A 21,931-nucleotide genomic window follows, 5' to 3' on the forward strand; every position below is an offset into this window, starting at 1 on the left:
TAGCAGCCCCAGACAACTGTAATATCTGTAATTTGGGAAACTATTTCTGGACTCTCTGTTCTCTGTTGCACTAATGTCCCTGGCACTAATATCATATGTTTCTAAGTCCTAATATTTGTTAAGTAAACCACTCCTCTCTTCCCTCTCTTTTTCTTTTTTTCTCATCTTCCCTCTCTTCTCCCTTCCTTCCTTCTTTCCTTTTATTCTTTGTGGGTCTTGCTATGTATCTTGAGCTGAGCTTGCAAGCATGCATCATTATATCCAGCCTCCTATTCTTCAATATTATCTTTGAAATTTGGTTCTCATTTCCATGAAAAGGTTAGAATTAACTTATTTCCCTTGAAACAACCCTTGAGATTTTATTTGGCATTGCATTTAATCTATTGATAAATTTGGAGAAAATTTATCTTATTGTTTATTAACGTGTCTTATTGTCTTATTGTCTATTAATGTATTTTTTCCTTTCTGTTTATTTAGGCCTCTCTGATTTTTTTTTTGACAGTGATTCTATATACTTTGCTAGATTTATTTCCCAATACGTCTTTTTTTTGTGGGGCTAAGAGAATTGACCTATAACCTCACACTTGCTAAGGAAGCACTATACCGTGAAAGTGCATCCTGTCTGCCCCTGCTCTCTCCTTTTTTTGTGTGTGTATGTATATGTATCTATGTGTGTGTATATATATGCATACACACACACACATATATATATAAAGGGCCTCACTAAGTCACTTTGGTTGGCCTTGAACCTTTGACGCTCCTACCTTCCACCTCATCTTCCTGAGTAGCTGGCATTATAGATATACAATATCTATAATTGTATATAGATTTTGCATATAGGTATTTTGTATATAGGTATTGCATATTTTGATGCTATATAAGTGAGATCATTAAAATATTAAAGTATTTTATTGTAGTGTATGTAAACACAATTTAGAAAATATTGACCTTGTATCTAATGGTCTTGCTACTCTCATTTATTGATTTTCTTCAGTCTTTTTTTTTTAAACTTTCCTTAAACAAAATCACGTAGTTTCTGAATAATGAACACATCTTATTTCCTCTATTCCATCTTCATATCTTTTATTTTTAGCTCTGATCTCAGTGTAATGTTGATTAGAAATAAAGATAGCAACATTCTTTTCTTGGTCCTCATCGTGGGGAAATCTAACAAGGTTTCTCTGTTTGTATAATACTTAGTGCAGGGACAGCTGTACATGGGGTCTGAGCGTGCGTGTGGGTAAGTAGCTCAGCTGCATAGCAAGGTGGCCTGGCCTGGGGGTAGGAGCCTGCATGAGGTGCAGAGGGCATCCTCTGGACAGGGTCCAGTTCCGGGGCCCAGGAACTCAGATATCAGCATGTGGCCCTCTAAAAGTACCTAGCTTCTTGAGAACACAGGGAAGCTTTTCCATTGCACATGACCCAGCACAAAGGTGTCAGAGAGACAGAAGACAGTTGCCTTTAGGCAGTAAGGACATGGGTCATGGTGGATCATGGTGGGTCATGAGCTAACCATATAGCACATGCCTGCTCCCTTGATGAGCCACTGTGTGGGGTCTACAGAGCATGCGTAAAGCATGTGGACACTTTCCTGGCTCAGCCCCAATGTTTTAGAAAATGACCAGTCCCTACAGATATTACTCAGTCTCCGTCCACTTCCCATCGTAAGACTACTAAACAATGCAACGTAGCAATGTTTCTTCCATATAACCCCTCCTACTTTTGAGAGTTTATTCTGACCTTTCTTTAATAAGTCTACATTCATTCTTCTTTTTGTCCAAGTTTCCTTATTCTTTTTGGGTTCGAGACAACAAACTTGGAAGCCACTGAACTCAGGTGGCTTTGGTGACCACTGGTTGGCACCCTAGTTAAACCTACTAAGAAAGGCTTTGTCAGTTTCAAGAATCCAGACCATCAGCACCCATGTGAAAAGGCTGGGGAAGAAGGAAAGTGGGGTCAACACAAGACAGGTAACATAGACAGGAATTGATGTAGTGGGCCAATAGACTGAGGGAAACGGGGGCCGGGTTCTCACTGCTGGAGAAATTAATTATGGTACAGAAAGAGACAGGAATAATGCTGAGGTGCTGGTTAGAATTTGAGGTGTTAGGGAAACACAAAATTTCCAGTGTGCCTGCACTGATATAGAGAGGGGTGTGCACACGCACACGCACACGCGCACACACACACACACACACACACACACACACAGAAACAGAGACATAATCAAAGAAAGACAGAGAAGAGATAGAGATACATGGGTATTTGGGTATTCTTAGCTTTGTCAGCTAGAGGATCAAAACGTAGCAACACTGTTATGGCCATGGGCATATATAATATCTAAATCTTTGTCTCTAAACCTCTTGTCTTCTCTTTTTCTCCCTAGACGAAACCAGCCTTCTTCAGAGAGATAGTTGGTTCCGGACCTGAGACAGGAAAATTATAAGATAAGCCCAGAATATCTTAACGTGTTCAAAGAATTATATCTATTCTATTAAAGGAGCATAGAAACAAGCTCGAAGGAGCTCCCATTGGCTAAATCTGGGACAATTTGAAGATGGAAATAAAGATAGTAACAGATTATAACACACTGCATAAAAACAGGAATCCATAAATTCAATGACATACATAAATTAATTAATTCATACATTTTATGAGGAATGGAATACAGTCTCAAAGGGGGGGAAATGGAAAAAAAAGTGACTTTACAACTGAGACGCTAGCTGAGGTCATCTTCATCAAGTAAAATGGTTAAAATCATGGGAGGAGGAGAGGCACACAACTAAATGCAATATAGAGTTCACATTGGTTTCCCAGATGTGGAAAGGGACATTAATAGGATAACTGGTGAAATTGTGAAAATTTAAAGATATTCTGTAAGTTACTGAGAAGTAATGTGCCAACATCAGTCTCCTGATTTTCAGTGGTTGCCCTGTGCCAACCATGAGAAAGTCTGAAATGTATTCATTGTTCATGTCCCTCCTTCTGATCTATACATTACAATCCTGATCGCCAAGCAGGGTGGTGGGGGCACACACCTTGAATTCCAGCACCCGGGAGGCAGAGGCAGGTGTATCTCTGAGTTTGAGGCTAGCCTGGTCTACAGAGTTTGCTCAAGGACAGCCAGGGCTATACAAAGAAACCTTGTCCTGAAAAAAAAAAAAAAAAATCCTGATCACCAAGACAGTTGTATAAACAGACAATGTCTCTGGGTCATGAGGATGGGACCTTCATAAATAAGATTAGTGCCCTTATGAAGGATGTCTCAGACATCATCTTCCCTTCCTCCATGTGAAGATGCTTGTCCATGAGGAAGACAGAACCAAGAGGCTCCCCAGCCTCTAGAACCATGAGAAGTAAACCTCTGTCGTGCATAAATCACCTAGTTTCTTGTATCCTGCTATAGCATCTGAAAGGGACTAAGACAGTGAGGAAATTTGAAAGTGTTTGTGGGTTTTAGGATGTCATTTACTCTTTTTTTTACAATTTACTCTTGAGACACTTGCCCATCAATGTTTACTGCAGCACTAGTGACAATAGCTAAGTTATGGAACAAACCTAGCAAAGGGATGGATAAGAAAAATGTGGCATGTGCACACAATGGCATTTTTTCAGTCCTAAAGAAAATCAAAACTTTATGTCATTTCGGAGGAAAACTGATGCAACTGGGGGGAATCCCATTAAACAAACTAAGCCAGTCTTGTTAACATAAACATCATATATTTTCTCTCATCCCCTAGATTTTCTATAGATCTGTAAGATCATGTATGTAGGACATGAAAGTAGAAACAAAACTGTCTAGGAGAACAAAGGGAACCAGTAGTAGGGGGAGGAAGGGGTAAATGGAACAGAGAGGATTGGGGCAGATACTCAGCATACGATACATACTTGTATGAAAATGTCTTTATGCAGCAGAGTACCACGTGCAATGCTTACAAAGAAAAATTTAAAAAGGAAAACAATAGCCATCACCAAAACAGAGAACAAAAAGGTACTAAAGACGAAGGAAAAGAAAAACCCCAGATTTTTTTGAGGGAATTCAGAGAAATGCGCACTCCAGCGCAGTGCTGACCTAAGTGCAGTTTGGCCTGCATTTCCTTAAAAAGTATCCATCCACAGCCTAGAATGCTCATATCCTTTTATTTGAGGATTTAAAAATATTTATTTATTTAATATATATAAACACTCTGTCTTCATGCACACCAGAAGAGGAAATCATTGCAGATGGTTGTGAGCCACCATGTGGTTGCTGGGAATTGAACTCAGGACCTCTGGAAGAACAGCCAGTGCTCTTAATCGCCCAGCCATCTCTCCAGCCCCTTATCTGAGGGTTTTTAATCACCCGGATTCAGTTAAATCACACAATCAGATACAGAAATAATTTTTCATTAGTTCTTTGAGAACTTCATACAATATTTTTTGATCACAGTCTCTCCTCCCCAACTCCTCCTAGAGTTACTCTGCCTTCCCCATCCTCCCAACTTGTCTGTCCTTGTTCCATCCCTCCCATTCCCATTCCCCTCAATTTGTGCTGCCTACATAGTCTTGAATGTGTGGCCCTCCGATGCAGTGTGGTCAGCTCACCAGGGACTACATTCCTACAGAAGACTTGACTCTCCATCTCCCAGCAGCTTTCGGCTGCCCACAGTGCCTCTGCTAAGGGCAGGACTTCCTGCTTGAGTCCTTTCTCCAAGCTCAGGTTATACTGAGGATTGAGCTCACATACGCTTGGGCACTGTCTCTCAGTGTGAGTTCATCTGTGCAGCTGGCCTGCTGTTCTTGAAGGACACTGTAGTCCTCCGCCACCTCTGGCTCTTACACTCTTTTTCGCCCCCTTTTCTGCAATGACCCCCAAGCCTTGGGAGGCAGGGATGGGATGTAATTGTCCCATTCAGGACTAAACATGCCTCTGTCCCTGTTTTCTGTACTTTGGCCAGTTGTGGGTCTCTATGTTCATCACCATCTACTGCAAATAGAAGCTTTTCTCAAGTCCTTCTGCAAAAGCAGCAAGCGCTCTTAACCACGGAGCCATTTCTCCAGCTCCTGCCTCTGTCTTACTAGGACAAGGACTAGTTTTAAGGAACATGAATGTTGTACAATCTCAAGGACCTTTCTTTAAAAAGAGAAGAGCAGAGAATTGGGGGGTAAGATAACTTAATTAAGGATGTATGAAGAGGCTTTGTGGAAACCTATTATTTTGTAGGTAAATTTTAAAACACAATGTTTTCTCAAAAAGGAGTTGAACTGCCTGAACAGCTGGACAATGCTTCCCCTAGAAGACAGAGGTTATTAAATGAAAATGTCAGTGCCAGGTGTGGGATGTATCCCTATGAGGTACCTGTCAGGATGCCACAGAGAAGCCCCAAAACAACATGTGCTATTGACAATGCTTTTGATTGCCCACTATCAGGAAATCGTAAGACTCTATTGCTGAAGATACAACACAGTTTGGTTGCGGGACAGAGAAATCCAGTAGGAGCGGACCTGGGAGCGAAAGCTTTCAGTGCTGAAAGGTGTTGTGCAGGATGCTGGGAGAAAAGCCATCAATGGACTTATCCAGCCATGGACCCTCCATGCTACAGTACTGACCTGCCAGGAAAGATGTGTCTATGATGCAGTAGTGGTATGCCTCTTATGGGGATAACCAACAGCTTTCTGACTGGATCTAAGGCCTTCTCCACAGCAAAGGATTCATGCCTTGTACTGTAAACCTCGTCCAAAGACCATGGCTGGGGAGGACACAGAGGACCTAGTGGGAAAACCTGCGACCGACCATCGTTGTTCTGCTAAACGGACACGTTGTCAGACTGCCTTTAACTGTTTAAATAGATTAGTGCAGCGTCTCAGCTTAGGCAGGCAGACTTCTTTCTGAAGCGGGCAGCAGTTGAACCAGAGATTCATAATTGGACAAAGTGCTGAGAACAACTACCGTGCGGTCAGCCCTAAATGAGGCGCCTGTTTCAATCTCCATCCCTTACCTTCACATGGCTTACGGGACACCGTGGCGGTGGGGGGGGGGGGAGAGGCAGAGGATAGGGAGGTGTGCTGTAAAATGCCATCTTCTAGCCATGGCATGGCTATTTCGCTCAGGAACTCACAGAGGCTGTAGTCATTCATTCTGGCAGATGGATGGGAAGGGTCTCATGAGGTCCCATCCCTCACTGAGGTACTTGATGGCTGCTGCAGGAAGAACAGTCATTTTTTTCCTTCAGGGCTATGGCCACTGGTGGGTTGCCCATGCTTTTGCAGGCAGGCACTAATTGGACTCAGTGGGTTATAAAAAGAAAAAGAGGCCATGACTATGGGAGGGGCATGTGTTAGGAGAGTCTGGGGGAGAGTGGGAGGAGAGAGTTGGGGGTGGGTGTAATCAGACACATTACATATGTGTGTGAAATTGTGAGAGCATAAGTAAAAATATTTTTAAAAGAAAGAGGATAAAATTATGAGTATAAAATTAGGCAAAAAGTGAATATTTAGAATGAGAAAAGGAACAGTAATAAATGATAAATTCTATAAAGCAGATAAATACCACAAGCATCATAAAACCAGGAAAAAAATCTTCCAAAATTGCTTTTATTTTTTTGACAGTTTCATATATATGTGTATATGTATTTTCATCACCTTCACACCAGTTCCTTCCCCACTCTCTCAGAAACCCTTTCCCTTTCTGGAAGACCTCTGTAATGGGTGGGGGCTATTTACTGGGGCACGGGCAGCTTATAGGAGGCCTCACCACTGGTTAAAATGACTCTTCTTCCCCGACAACTTCTAACTGCTCCTTAGGGGAGAATGAGGCCTCGAACCTTCCAAGTTCCACCTTCCCTGTGGCCATCCTGACCTTGGGGAAAGGTGATGTCCCCGATGTCAGCTCCAGGCTGCATCTTGGCCTCTCTTCCGTGAAAATGTAACTTCATAGGGGAAGACTGTCAAGGAAAAGCTGCAGGATTTTGAGGCTAAGCAGGCAGGGGCTCTGACCTATGGTGATAATTTGTTGGGCCTGATAAGGCCTGCTGCATCTACCTGAGCCTGGCTCGAGTTTGAAGAACTGTCTTTAGCTTCTGATTTATATATAAGCTTCTGATTTATATATTTATATATTTCTGATTTATATATATATATATTTATATATAAGCTTCTGATTTATATATTTATATATTTATATATATTTGAAGAACTGTCTTTAGCTTCTGATTTATATATAAGCTTCTGATTTATATATTTAGCTTCTGATTTATATATATATATATATATAAGAGGTACCACTTCTGGGCAAAAGTGATTCAGCATATCCGCCTTAAAATCAACCCTGCTTGGTAACTGATACGTGGAGTTTTGTCACTGGCCCACCTCTCCTTGCTCCACTTAACCTCGCCTTCTACATTATCTTACCTCACTTCCTTAATCCTGCCCCTTGACTCAAACCTATAAAAGGGGCTGCTCAATTTAATAAACCGAGTTCCTGCTTCGATGGATCTCCCGGTTCGGTGGTGTTTTATTCCCTGGGACATCCGGGGAGGTTCCGGCCGTCGACACTCATCATCCCGCTCAGCCACAGAGAGCGTCCAGCTAGATTGGCCACCCTCCTCTCAGCTCCACCTGCCCAATATCAACACTGGGAATAGGACAACGTACTCTGGGAAGAAGACAACACAAAAAGCCTTAGCCAGGTGTAACTCTCTGGCGTTCCCAGTCATAGCACAGATTTTTATACTGATTATATCGACCAGTGTAAGGGTAAAGAGTTTACTGAGCGGTTGTATCACACACCTTTAATCCCGGCACTGACGAGGCACAGGCAGGTGGATCCCTGAGTTCAAGGCCAGCCTGCTCTACAGAATGAGTTACAGGACAATCAGGGCTACACACAGGAACGCTGTTTTAAGAACACACACACAAACAACCAAACAAACAAACAAAAAAGAGAGCTCTAAGTTGTGTTCATGACCAGGTGGTACTGTCCAGACAATCATTGAGCTTCAAGCTCAGAGATAGACCCTGTTCCTCTCCCCAAAATAGAAGGTGGAGTGCTAGCAAAATGGCTCAGTGGGTAAAGCTGCCTGGGAAGCTGAGGGCAGGATGGAAGCATGGGCATTCTCGTGAGGGTCTCTTCCTGGCCAAAAGTCAGCCATTCTTCTCATTGTGTTCCCACAGGGCGGTGGGAACTCTGGTTCTCTTCTGATAAGGACACTAAGCCTAGCATGAGGACCTCCAACCTCATCTAAATTTCTTCCAAAGTCCCCACATCCAAGCACTGTTACTTTGGGAATTAGGCCTTAACATATAAATGCTGGGGGTCATAATTCAATCCACAGAAGGCTGGCTGGGGAGCCGGATCAGCTGGAAAGGCGGTTTAACGTTCAACAGTGCTTGCTTGCTCTTCCAGAGGACCCAACTTCGGTACCCAACACTCAGGTCAGGTGGTTTATAACCACCAATAACTGCAACCCCAGAGCATCACATGCCTCTTCCGGCCTCAGGTGGTACCGTCACACATGTGGCATGAACTCACACATACACACAAACACATACATAAGTGAAATAAAAACAAACCTTTAAGGTGACGAGTTTTAGGGCCGTGGAGACAGCATGTTTGCTAAAGCTCTAGCCGTGCAAATATAAGGACCTGAGCTCTGTCCCCAGAATCCGTACTGAAAAGGCGTGGTGGTGCTCACTGTATCCCCATGCTGGGAATGCACCCACACACGCACTCACACACAAGCCTCATGCATGTAAACCCAGCCCACAACTCAGAGACCATTCCAAGAAGAGAAAACAGATAATGAAACACAAAAGCAAGAGGCCAGTGTGGAGGCGGAGTAAGAATCGGGACAGAGAAAAGAGTACGTGCTATTTCCAGAAAGTGGGCAGGTACAGAAGCCTCAGAGGAAATAGTATGGAAGGGCTGGGGAGATGGGTTGGTGGCAAAGTGCTTGCTATGGAAGCACAGGGGCCTGAGTTCAGATCCCCAGTGCCCATACAGAAAAGCTGAGTGTGATAAAGTCCATACTTGTAGTCCACATGCTGGGGGAAGAGGATGGAGAGAGGCAGATCCTCAGTGCTCTCTAGATATCTAACACCTGACGTTGACTTCCAGTCTCTACAGGCACACACACGTGTGTGAAAGAGAGAGAGACAGACAGACAGAAAGGGATAGACAGAGACACGCAGAGAGAGGGAGAGACAGACAAGGGAGAGAGAGGATCAGTTTATAAGTCAGTTTTAAATTACTAACTGGACATTTCTTAAACACTCAAATTGCATTGACTAAGTAGAAAAATGAAAAAAAAATATGAATGGACGCTTGTATTGACCAAATTTTTACTAACGCAACAAAGATACTCAAGATAATCAGCTGATAAGATATAAAATATTCATTTGGATCAGAGTGTTAAGTCATTAACCTACAATAGGTTTGGGCCTGCCTTGGGGTTGTTTTGTTGTTTTACGTGTGGTGAAATGTCCTGGCTACAGAAAACCCATTTATCTCACCTTATGGTAGGAAAAAAAAAGAAAGAAAGACTGGAGTCCATTATTACCTTTGAGAGTGTGTCCCCGATGAGGTAAGACATCCCACTAGTTTCCACTAATTAACGTTCCCTCTCCTTTCGAGCACCTCTGTTCTGTGGATCAAACTTTTAACATATCAGACTGAGGTGAATGTAAAATTTAAACTACAGCAGTGGCTAACTTCCCCTAGACTCCCAGAGATTGGATAGGAAATTGTTGGCCTCTTGTAGGCTACCTCACAAGCTACGTCAAAGCAAACAACTGTGGGTTTAAACAAAGTGGAAAACAGAGGTGGCCCACTTTGAAACCAGGTAGCTTCGGGTTAATGGAACCCCTGAGGTGCTCCTCAGTTGCAAACCAGACAAGCAGTCCTGTCTCAGATAAGGACTCTGAGATAGCTTCAAGCTCAAGTCCACCCCCATATCCTGCCCCCAGAGGCCCCGTGCTAATAGCCCTTAGGACAACAAATGGTTCTCTGTGACCACAGCCGGCTCTTAGGCTGGCTGGCAGCTACGTGGGATTCAGAAGCATGATGCAGAGGGAGGCATCAAGTTACTTACTCGAACAGGAAGCAGACACCTCTGGCACGCTTTCTGGCAACGGCCCATAAGGAAGAGTTGCCACTGTGCATGGCTTTTCTGTGCCAAAGCTTTTACTGTAAGGAAAGGTCACGGAGACCCAGTGAAGACTCCAAACAACAGATACGATGCCGCCGGACAGGACCCTGAGCTGTTAAGACAGGCATAAGAGGGGGCCTGGTCCTTGGTGGGACTCAACCTTCAGTTAATCTCAAGTAAATCACAGGAGTTCTGAGTGCAGAGGAAGTGACTTCCTGAAGGCAATTTAGGCTGGGCAGCAGGGGCAACAGTGGCACCCTCCAGAGAGACAGGTGGAGCACAACCCTCCCTCTTCCAGCTTCTTCTTACAGTGATTCCATTTTGAGCCCACCTAAACAAATGATACTTCTCAAGTGTGAAGATAAAGCTGAAAGGTTATAGGTTTACAAACCTCCCTCAGTGGGTTTTGTTGGGCAGAGTAGTTTAAAAACCTTAACTCAAGGGGGCTGGAGAGATGGCTCAGAGGTTAAGAGCACTGACTGCTCTTTGAGCAGACCAGAGTTCAATTCCCAGCACCCACATGGCAGCTTACAACTGTCTGGAACTCCTCACACAGACATACACACATTCAAAACACCAATGTACATAAAATAAAAAAAGAAAAATCTTTAAAAAACACCTTAACTCAATACCAGTGGGTCTCAACCCATGGGTAGAGACATCTTTGACAAACCTCTGTCTCCAAAAATATTATGAAAAAGATGTTATGATTCATAACAGTAGCAAAATTAGAGTTATAAAATAGCAATGAAAATAAGTTTATGGCTGGGGTCACCACAACATGAGGAACTGTATTACAGGGCCTCAGTGTTAGGAAGATTGAGAACCACTGACACAGACAGTATTCTCTGCTCCCTACTCAACATCAGAAGTGATTGTGTATAAGATTCCATGAGACCCTGGATTTGATCTTCATAGTCATAATCAAAAATAAATAATGAACAGTTCTTAGCAAAGTGAGGTGCTGTGCTAGTTTTCTGTCAACTTGACGCAGCTGAGTCATCTGAGAGGAGGGAACCCCAACTGAGAAAATGCCTCCGTAGGATCAGGATGTAAAACAGCCCATAAGGCATTTTCTTAATTACTGATCAGCTGGGGGAGGGCCCAGCTTATTGTAGGTAGTGCCCCCCTGGGCTGGTGGTCCTGGGTTCTATACATGGCTGAGCAAGCCAGTAAGCAGCATCCCTCTGGGGCCTCTGCATCAGCTCCTGCCTCCAGGTTCCTGTCCTGCTTGAGTTCCTGTCCTGACTTCCTTTGATAGGGAACTGTGATGTGGAAGTTTAAGCCAAATAAACCCTTTTCTGCCCAAGTTGCTTTGGTCGTAGTGCTTCATCACAGCAATTGTAACCCTGACTAAGACAGGTGGCATGCCTGTAATCTTGAGCTACATGGTAAGACCTTATTGTGGGGGGGGGGGGGTAGGAGAAGACCTGTCCTATTTTGGAACTTGGAAGAAGCAAGTGCAAAGTAACAAATCTGTTTCAAAGGCCATCTCCCACTCTCCTCTAACGAAGAGCAAAGAAGACTTTTATCCAGAACAAATGACTTTTATCCAGACAGGTGTTGAGGCAGTAAACCGGCCCATGAGGGCCCTTCCTGTGAGTTTCTCAGTAACCGATATCATCTTCAGGGACTAGGTCCTTTGTTACTGTGGGCAAGGGGTCAGCGAACTCCAACTGGGATATTACCTTCGTGCTTGGGACCCAGTATCAAGTGGGGAACTAGACGTTACTTAAAAGTTGACTTGAACTCCTGCAGATGAGAATGTAGGGCAGGCAGGAGTTAGATTAGCTGTAACAGTGAAGGAAGAGGGGGAGGGGCAGGATTAGCCGATCATTAAATCCTGGCTTCTGTAACTGATCCCAGGGTGCTGGCCTTTTTACTGCTATTTATTGCCGTTCCCCACCCTTCCCCCCCAAATCTCTGTTGTCCATGCTGTACCTCTTTGTAGGATTCAGCCTACTTCGTATCTTTTTGTATTTATATTACATGCTCAATACTTCATAGACTCAAGTACCTCAAGTAGTCTTTTATTCACATGGATTTTCCTATGTTTGCAGAACATTTTGCTCCCAGGCCTTGAAAAGCAGAATAGACTCTCCACGGAGCATCTCCACGGAGATCTTTGGAGAGGCGGTGAGATGTGGAAGGAGGAGCTGGAGAACACCTAAACAGAAGGAGGGTGAGTGCGGTACCCGGCATAGGACAGCTTCATAAAGTTAAAGAGCCTTCGTGGGACCAGACAAGGCTACCAGGGTCTGACTGTCAGCAGCCGATGACCCCACAATTCAGATCAAACAAGACTCCAAGAAAAGTCTGAGTAGCTGTGCCTGTCAGACACTAGCTAAGAAGAAATAGCAGCTGTATATGTTAGCCTCAGAAACAAACAAACACAAACCCAACAGCGTATCCATTCCCACCATTTTTAACAAAGTATGACCGAATAAGAGAAAAATAACAGCTAAGAAACATATGTGTCAATGGTGTGAGTCAGGTAAACCTTTCCTGCTCTATAAAATAAAGGTCATATAACTGGTGATATTTAACACTCTTTTCTTGTTTGTTTTTCCAGATAGGGTTTCTCTGTGTAGCCTTGGCTGCCCTGGACTCACTTTGTAGACCAGGCTGGGGCCTTGAACTCACAGAGATCTGCCTGCCTCCGCCTCCCCGAGTGATGAGATTACAGGCACCTGGCTGATATTTAACACTTCGAACATCAACCAAATATGGTAAGCAAGCACTGTTCAATTTTGTAAGATGTTGTAGTAAATGCGGTGGGGCACACTTTTAATCCCAGCACTCGGGAGACAGAGACAGGTGGAGCTCTGAGTTTGAGGTCTACCTGGTCTATATATGAAGCTCCTGTCTGCCAGGGCTACAAAGTGAGATCCTGTCTAAAAAAAAAAAAAGAATAAAAAAAAATACAATGTTGATGTTTTTTTTCATAGATCTCAAAGGAATTAAGACAATTTCTATAGGTTGCAGCTCCTAAGGGCTAATTTATAACCCAGACCCAACTGACTCTGAAACTCATATAGGAGTCTTTGTCTCCTTTAAGAGAACAGACATTTTCTGTGCTGTGAAGGAATCAGCCAGATTTCTTCTTGGCTGCTCACTTTGCTGAAGAAGTCTGGGCCAGTGAGCCTCTTACTCAGTATCCTAGGAAGACTGGATCCCAGAGCTCAGCCCTTGTCAGGAGTGACTTCTGAGTGATCCCTGTAAACCAAGACAAGAAAGAGACCAAATACCTCCAGGGGACTGTTGCAGAGCAGAAGCGGGCCTCGGAGCTTCAAGAAGTCTGTACGCAACTCTGGGATGCATATGAACTGGAGTTCCCAAGATCCCTTCCGTCCCCCCCCCCCCCGCCAAGAGTCCTTGGAAGTGGGGTTTATAGGCCTTGCTGGGAACCTCCTAGCCTAGGACACAGGGATGGGAAGGTAGGCTTCTCTAGGGGCTGTTCTCAGCGAGCGGATTAGGGACATGGTGAGGGACTCAGCACTAGATGAAGATCCGGTCGCAGCGGCAGCTTCTAGCAGCCACCTGCCTGGTTGAGATGGAAACGCTGATTCCAGCTCCAGCCCCCAGACAGGCTAAGAATATCTCAGCCGAGCATCAGCCACCACCCCCGCCCTTCTTGATCTGTTCCTGCATCTGTAGTGCTCCTGGGAGCACGGAAGAGATTGAGTGGGGGGCTGTTTGGGGTGCAAGGCGAAGGAGGGGAGGCTAAGAAGGGGCTGGGTTGGAGGCAGGAGGTGAACGAAGGAAGAACTGCTGGGAAGGGCTCTGGGGACCAGGAAGCCAAAAGAAGGTCGGCCCAGGAACCTGGCAGCTGGGGTTAGCAATGGGGTGAGGGTGAGCGAGGCCAGTGTGGGTAATAAGGAGGAGAACATGGCTCCCCCATTCCATCATGGAAAGATCAGAGTTCACAGCAGGGCAAAGGGCCTTCCAACTTAGCTCTGCCATTTTCTCTTCCTTCTTCCAGATCCTCCGCTAGCTCAGCATTGGTCCCTTCTCTGCCCCAGAGCATCAGCTTCCTTTTCCATATTCCCAGTTCTATTCCCTGTTCTAAAGAATCTGCACGTTTGTCTAGTACAGAGCCTTCTGTTAAAGGAAGAGGTGAAAATGGGGAGTCCTTCCTGGCAGCTACCACACCTCCTCTATGAGTTTCATTTCCTCCCCATGCATGTCCCATCTCACTCTTCTTTGTTACCTTAGGAGGGGCTCTACTCTCCTCCATCGCCTCCCCAAGGCTTTGTGCCTCGCCAACTCAGGTCTCCTGAGGTAAGTCCTTAAGACAGGGAGGAAGGGAGGGAGGGAGGGAAAGAGGGATGGAAGGAGGGAGAACTGGGCTGGTGCACCTTCTGTCTGTACACCTCAGAGCCAGAGAGGCTGGGGTGGAGCTGTCGGGTTTTCAGGGGAGCCTCTTGCAGGCAGCAGGCTCCAAGCATTTAGATGCCTTGGCTGCATCTCTATCCTGGGCTGTTTTAAGAACCCGTGCCGTCATTAGCCTCTACATATGGGGCCCCCAAAGATGTGTGGATGCAACCTGTAGGGTCTGAGAACTCCAGGTTTTATGTTCACTGGGGTGATCCTGGACCTCAAACTGCTGGGGCCTCCTCTCTGGAGCTTCCCTCCCTTCCAGGAGCTCCAGGAGAGCTCTTAAGGACAGAGAAATAATTTGCATTGCTAAAAGCTTCAGCTCTGCTTCCCCTGTCTCCCCTGGCTGAAGTGCAGAAATGCAGGCCCCACACCGCTGCTGTGCACACAAAGACTGAGCCCAGCAGACAGAAACAGATTAGGGAGACGCAGACAGGGCTGGAGCTAGCAAGGGGAATGGACTCAGAGGGCAGACTTGATTCAGAATCAGAGCTATGGAATTGGAAGAGGCTTTAGGAAGCCTTTCAATGTTATTCTTCTAATAGCTGTTTTTATCTGATAATAAAGTAAGACATGTCAAGTCCCAGAGTTTTATCATGAAGAAACAGAGGTTCCTAGAGACAAAATGGCTTCCCCAAGGTCATATAACTGGCAAGCCCTGGGCTATACCTCCTAGCTCCTGTCAGAGAAGGAGAAGGGAAGATTGGCTAAATGGATGAAGAGTTTGCATTGTGTGGTTTGGAGACATTCCCAGCTCAGGGAGTGGAGTGAGGGGTTCTTCTAAGGTAAGTTAATGGGGACCTTCATCAATAAGTCCTGTGCTGCTTGTAGCTCTCAGTCCTCTGCCTTAGCCTTGAAGACGGTGGATTGTTCTAGATAACCTGAAGAGTCATAGACAGCTGGGGAGCCTGCTCTCAGCATTGTTCCAGAGGTCAGTACAGGAAATGGTCAGACAAGAAACGACATCCAGAAACTAACATAGTTAATGAATCGTACACAGGCTTTCAACATAACCCAGCCAGAAAAATACAGTTACAGATGTGGCAAGAAAGTCATCAATCTTCCATAAAGCTTACTCCTCCTTTTCCTCGTTTCTCAATCTTTATTTCCCTGGGCTCCTATCCTATAGAATATAATGCACTTCTCTCTCAGTCCTTAGTGCCTCTGGCTTATCCTTCTAATCCATTCAGAGACGCTTCCTGGAGAAGGTGGGATTTCAAGGCCTTGATAGAAGGCAACATTCCTAGAGAGAAGGTTGTGGCCTAGAGTAGGTGCTCAAAGATAATCAGAGCAGGAAAGAGGAGCGCCTGCAAGCCAGAAAGAGAGTCTCAGGTAGGCCAAAGAGTAAAGGGGGATATGATCAGAGGCACCTGATCTCGGGACCCTGAAACAGGAAAAAGTTCTCAGTTCTGACAAACAGGATAATAGAAAGTCACAACCAGTCCTGGAGATATTCATGAGCATGCAAAGATCGTGTCCTAAATGGTACCAGCAACAGTCCTTACGTCAGTGAGAGACTCCTGGGAGCTAAGAGGGCCCACGTGCCATTCAGATCCACGTGCCAGGTTTCTGCCAGCACAGCTCAGTCTCTGTGGGACCTGTCCTTAACTACCAGTAAGCCAACCGTTCCTTGGGTGTCAAATAAAGGCTGACTCAGAAGGCCATGCAGGAGTGAGTGGGGCCAGTTATAGGAGCTGCAGAGAGGGAATATTTTCCATAGTTATGGACAATGAGAGGGTGAGGAACAACTAAGGCCACAAGGGAATAAAGATCAGGTTCAAGGGCACAAGAGAGACCCTGCTAAGAAAGAGTACATTGGGACTGGAGAGATGGCTCAGAGGGTAAAGTCACTTGCAGCCAAGCCTAAGGATCTGTGTTGTACCCATAATCCGTATAGTGGGAGGAGAGAGCTGACTCCCTGACGACATTGTCCTCTAACCTCCAAAGGTGCTGTGACAAGCATGCGCACCTCCCACGCAATAAATAAATAAATAACATTATAAATAAAAATTTTAAAAAATCTGTATGTGACCATGGTTGCAGGGAAGGGAGAAGATTTGAGGATGCCTGACCTCAGCAGTGATTGCGAGACTGCAGAGTAAAGTTGGGGCTTCTGCTGCCATGAGATGAAGCCCAAGGGGTTTCTGGAACAGCCTATAACAAAACACATACACAAAGAGGAACGTGGGCACACACTGATCCTGACAGCAGTGGATCTTTGGTGCTGTGCCGGGTCTGGCGGAAATGGAGGCAGGCCTGATGGTGTCTATAATCCCAGAATCTGGGAAAGATGGTGAGTTCAAAGCCAGCTTGAGAGAAAGGGAGAGGGGGAGGGAGAGGAAAAGAGAAAGAGAGATTCAAGAATAATTCTAAGAATTGTTACTGATGCCAGGCATGGTGGTGCATGCCTTTAAATCCCAGCACTCAGGGAGGCAGACACACCTTTAATCCAAGCACTCAGGGAGGCAGAGGCAGGCAGATCACTATGAGTTCAAGGCCAGCCTGGTGTACAAAGCAAGTCCAAAGCAAGGCTAAACAGAAAAAACCCTGTCTTGAAAAACAAAACAAAACAAAAATGTTACTGAATGGACAGGCACTTCTCTGTCCACCAAACCCATGTCAGTGAGCCCAAGGTTCACCTAAGAAACTGGAGAACTGACACAGAAGCCAAAGACAGCAGGCTGGGAGAGAAGGGTCCTACAAGGTACATTGGACCGGCCCAGGCCAAGTGGTGCTCTTACCTGCAGGTAAGGCTCAAAGTCTAGGAAAAAGGCCTATGGCATGGGCACTCCAGAGAGAATGGAGAAATCCAGAGAAACAGGCAGCACCCAGGCCAGCAGCTAGCATCTGGGAGTGGGAACGGCTGGGACGGAGAATCAGGAAGCTGCTTAGTGATTAAAATCCACCTCGACTGGGACCTGGGTTGCGGCTGAAAGTTGGGCCAACCTTCCTGTGCCTATTTCCACACACAGAAGGTCCCATTTGTTGTCCCAGACTGGGACCATTAACTGATCCATTTTCCAGACTTCCCTAGAGTTCAACCATCCATCACCCACCCGAAGGTGAGATCAATGTGTTGGAGGGACAGCCAATCAAAAAGGAGCTGTCCAGGGGCCAGAGCCAGCAGCAGGGACATAACACCACTCACTAAGCATTAGGTTATCTTGAGACTACGTCCTGCTCCAGCCCAGTGAAGCGAAGACCCTCTGCCCCAGGAGGCAGGGTTCGATTGCTCGGACTCCTAACAGTCTCATCAACTACCATTCTCTCATAGAGCAGTAATGTGCCTGAAGTAGCCCCCACCCCCACCCCCGCCCTGGAGGGGGTGGGGGCAGTGACAGCAACCGGATGTCCAGATTGGAGAAGCCAGAAGGTGCAACTCGGGTGTCTCCATGAGGGCACTCACTGCCATATTGCCCATTACACAAACTCCAAGGTGAGCATAAATGGAAGGCTGTTCCCATGGCTTCTCTACTGCAGCTTGGATCCAGGATAGCAAAACATTCAGATCCACGCTCCTAGGACCTGAGGAATTGATGGGAACAGTCATTTTCGCCTCATTCCAACCCCCTGCCCTGCCAGAGACGGAGACCCCAGAATCAACCCCTCCTACCCCGCTTTTCATCCTCCTCTTCCCCCTTTCCCCTTTCGGGTAAAGGTAAGGGACTACAGACTCCGGGCGGTGGGTGAGGCGGGACTTTAGATCAGCATGCCCCGGCCTATTGGCCAGAAGAACTGCCGCTCGAAATCAGCCCGAGCGGGGATTGGGCGCGAGAGGCGGGGCGCGGCGTGGCGAAGGGGGGGGGCTAAGGGGTGGGGCTGACGCTGCAGCTGGCGCAGCTCGGGCTCAGAGCAGCCGCCGCGGCGCAGCGGAGCGGCTCCTTTCCCCCCGCCCGTCCGCGCGCCCGGGCCGGGGCTCGGCGGCCCCCCCCCGCCCCCCACCGCCGGGTCCCCCGGGGCTGCAGCAGCAGCAGCAGCAGCAGCAGCGGCGCCGCCCGCGGTTCCCGCCGGGGCCCGGGCGCCGGCCCCCCGGCTCTGCAGGATGGGCACGGTGCTGTCGCTGTCCCCCGCTTCCTCGGCCAAGGGCCGGAGGCCGGGAGGGCTGCCGGAGGAGAAGAAGAAGGCGCCGCCCGCGGGGGACGAGGCGCTGGTGGGGGGCTACGGCGCGCCGCCGGCGGGCAAGGGCGGCAAAGGCGAGAGCCGGCTCAAGCGGCCGTCCGTGCTCATCTCGGCGCTCACCTGGAAGCGCCTGGTGGCGGCCTCGGCCAAGAAGAAGAAAGGCAGCAAGAAGGTGACGCCCAAGCCCGCGTCCGGAGGCGCCGACCCGCTGGTCCAGCAGCGCAACCGCGAGAACCTTCTCCGCAAGGGCCGCGACGCCCCCGACGGTGGCGGAGCGGCCAAACCCCTGGCCGTGCCGGTGCCCACGGTGCCCTCGGCCGCCGCCCCCTGCGAGCCCCCGTCGGGGGGCAGCTCGGCCGCCCCTCCGCCGGGCTCGGGCGGGGGCAAGCCGCCGCCCCCTCCGCCCCCTCCCCCCCCGGCCCCGCAAGCGGCGGCTCCCCCTCCGGCCCCCGGGGGCTCCCCTCGCCGGGTCATCGTGCAGGCGTCCACCGGCGAGCTGCTCCGCTGCCTGGGCGACTTCGTGTGCCGCCGCTGCTACCGCCTCAAGGAGCTGAGCCCCGGCGAGCTGGTGGGCTGGTTCCGCGGCGTGGACCGCTCGCTGCTGCTGCAGGGCTGGCAGGACCAGGCCTTCATCACCCCGGCCAACCTGGTGTTCGTGTACCTGCTGTGCCGCGAGTCGCTGCGCGGGGACGAGCTGGCGTCGGCCGCCGAGCTGCAGGCCGCCTTCCTCACCTGCCTCTACCTCGCCTACTCCTACATGGGCAACGAGATCTCCTACCCGCTCAAGCCCTTCCTCGTGGAGCCCGACAAGGAGCGCTTCTGGCAGCGCTGCCTGCGCCTCATCCAGCGGCTCAGCCCGCAGATGCTGCGGCTCAACGCCGACCCCCACTTCTTCACGCAAGTCTTTCAAGACCTCAAGAACGAGGGCGAGGCCGCGGCGGGAGCCGGGGGGCCGCCGGGAGGGAGCGCGGCGTCCGCCCCCTCCGCCTCGGCCGCCAGGGACAGCTGCGCGGCCGGAGCCAAGCACTGGACTCTGAACTTGGACCGCTAGGGAGACCCAGGGGCCCGTCCCCCGCGTCCCCCCACCCACCCCAGCCCTCCCCAGCCCCTCACGCACACCCGGGACCCTTCCCCCCACTCCCACCCCCACCCCGGGACCATCCAGCCACCGCCGCTCTGACTGCTGTGCTCTATGACGCCCAGGCCGGGCGGGGGGTGGGGGTGGCCGAGGAGGAGCCGCCTCTGTCCCGCAGGGGAAGGTGGAGGCTAGGACGCCGGAGGCCACGGTGTCTGGATTCGCTGGGCTTGGGGTGGGCGTGGGGGACGAGCGCGGGAAGGGCGCCCCCGACTTCGTCCACCCTTTCCCCGTCTGTCTGCGCCTCCATCTTCCCATTTCTGCCCCTGCCCGGGTCTCTCCCCTCTTCCCCGCTGTGGGCATCTCAAAGTCCGCCCCCCACCCCCCACCCCAACTCCCTGGGTTTCGTCCGGTTCCTCACCTTTTCTGTGTCTTCATCTTTCCTCCAGTCTACAGCTCCCTCTCTCTGCCTTGCCACTGGCCCTCCCTGGGCTCTACCCTTCTCCGCCTTACCCCGGGCCTGACGGGACCCCTATGGCCCTCCCCGTTTTCCCCACACTTGTGTTCCCGTGTACCCTTCTTGTTCTTTTTCCTTCTTCTGGTCAAATGTCACCACCTCTCCCTCCTCTCTCTTCCCCTCCCCCTGCTTGTGCCATCCTGCCCTTCTCCCCCTAACCCCTAGACTCCACACCCCTCTCCCCCAGACCAAAAAGACCCTTAGTTTTTTTAATTTGAATAGACTGAAGTGGACAAGAGATTGCAGTCCCACGTGCCCAGGCAAAGATCAGGGTGATCCTTTTCCTCACCCCCACAGCCTCTCTCCACCTTTTCCAACGTGTTGCATGCTGGGAGCTGAAGGGGAAAGGGCTGCTCGCCTTCGTTCAGGAGGCTGAGATTTGAGGGCAAGATCCAACCCGGTAGACCACCCGGCTTGCCGCGGCCCTGTCTTCTCTGTGGATGGTCAGAAAGAGAAAGAAAACTCTTCTCGTTCTGGGGGAGGGGCGTCCCCTTCCTTATCTTTAGATTTCTTGTTCTATCTCCTCCCCACACTTTAATTTATTTCGCTGTTTCAGGAGGGAGGGTGGGAGGGTAGGGGGCTGGGCCGGGAATTGTCCGTGGTGCTGAGCTGGGCGGGACCGGAATACTGGGAGAGTACCAGGGACTGGGTTGGGCCTGGGGCCCTGTCCAAGGTGCCAATGATGCCGGCCGGACGGCGCAGGCCGCACTGTTTGTCTGTCCGTCTGTCCTGGAGAGAACTATAAAGCGCTGGGAGCGCCTACAGATGGTCTTGCGCAGGCCTTTCTTTGGGTCCTCGGAGGGAGGGTGGGGAGGATCGGGAATGGGAGTGAAACTGTCAAGGGTAGGGCAGGAGGGCGAGAACCAGGGATCTGGAGGGGAAGTCGAGTCCCTGAGAGGGGCAACTTGCTACCTGCTCCTGCTGGGCTTCATTTTAGAGTAAAGCGTAATAAGCCAAGGGTTGAGGCTGAATCCACCTCCCCATCCTCGCCTCCATCTTGACTGTCCTGTCTCCTTTTTAATACCCGGGCTACTTAAGGACATGGTAAGGGCAGTAGAAGGCATTCCCCCTCTGTGAGATGGCCCTCGAGACGGAACTGGCCAGCCACGGTAGCTGTTTTCATTTCTCTCCATGCTTCCCACCAGGAGTCCAGTCAGTCCTGAGTAGATCTGGGCTCACCTCTCTCATTTGGGATCTGAGCAACCCTTCCCCACCCCCCATGTCACCAAATCACTACCGGGTCGCACTGAGGCTGCTTTAGTCACACGCCTACCCAGAGCAGTCTTTGGAGACCCATTCGTGCTTAAGACTCAGACCTTGACCCTTGGCCACCAGAAAAGTGCAGACACAGGCAGAAACAAAAGGGGAAACGGAAGCCCTTCCGAATTGAAAGAAGGGAGGAAATGAGCCAGTTGGCTCCGAATCCCTGCTTAGCCCCCATTGCCTTCTTCGTCACATAGCGAAACAGCACGTTCAGGGTCGTGTCCGCTCAAGGAGGGCTGACCGCGGGCAGGACGTTTTGCGGTTGCGAGCCTGGTGGCCACCGCGGCCGCGAAGACCCAGAAAGAGTACCGGGAGCTGCCGCCAAGAAAAGGGCCTCGGGCCCGCTGTCCGTGGTGCTGAAGGGCGAGTTCGTGCACGGTGGGGGCTTGCAGCGAGGGAGGGGCACTCGGTCTAATGATAGATCTTCTGAATCATTTACGAGCGGGGTGTAAGCCA

The 21,931-nt window shown here is 49.1% G+C and overlaps 1 protein-coding gene across 1 annotated transcript; it reads left to right on the plus strand.

The window, feature by feature from the left end:
* The first annotated feature begins 18,415 nt into the window (after nucleotides 1-18,415).
* Nucleotides 18,416-19,813, plus strand: Cdk5r2 (cyclin dependent kinase 5 regulatory subunit 2). Its single transcript, XM_021664263.2, has one exon. The coding sequence runs from the start codon at nucleotides 18,544-18,546 to the stop codon at nucleotides 19,669-19,671; it is 1,128 nt and encodes a 375-aa protein (XP_021519938.1). The 5' UTR covers nucleotides 18,416-18,543; the 3' UTR covers nucleotides 19,672-19,813.
* Nucleotides 19,814-21,931: the final 2,118 nt, after the last annotated feature.

Source organism: Meriones unguiculatus, chromosome 15, assembly GCF_030254825.1.
Source record: "Meriones unguiculatus strain TT.TT164.6M chromosome 15, Bangor_MerUng_6.1, whole genome shotgun sequence".
NCBI classification, from domain to species: Eukaryota; Metazoa; Chordata; class Mammalia; order Rodentia; family Muridae; genus Meriones; species Meriones unguiculatus.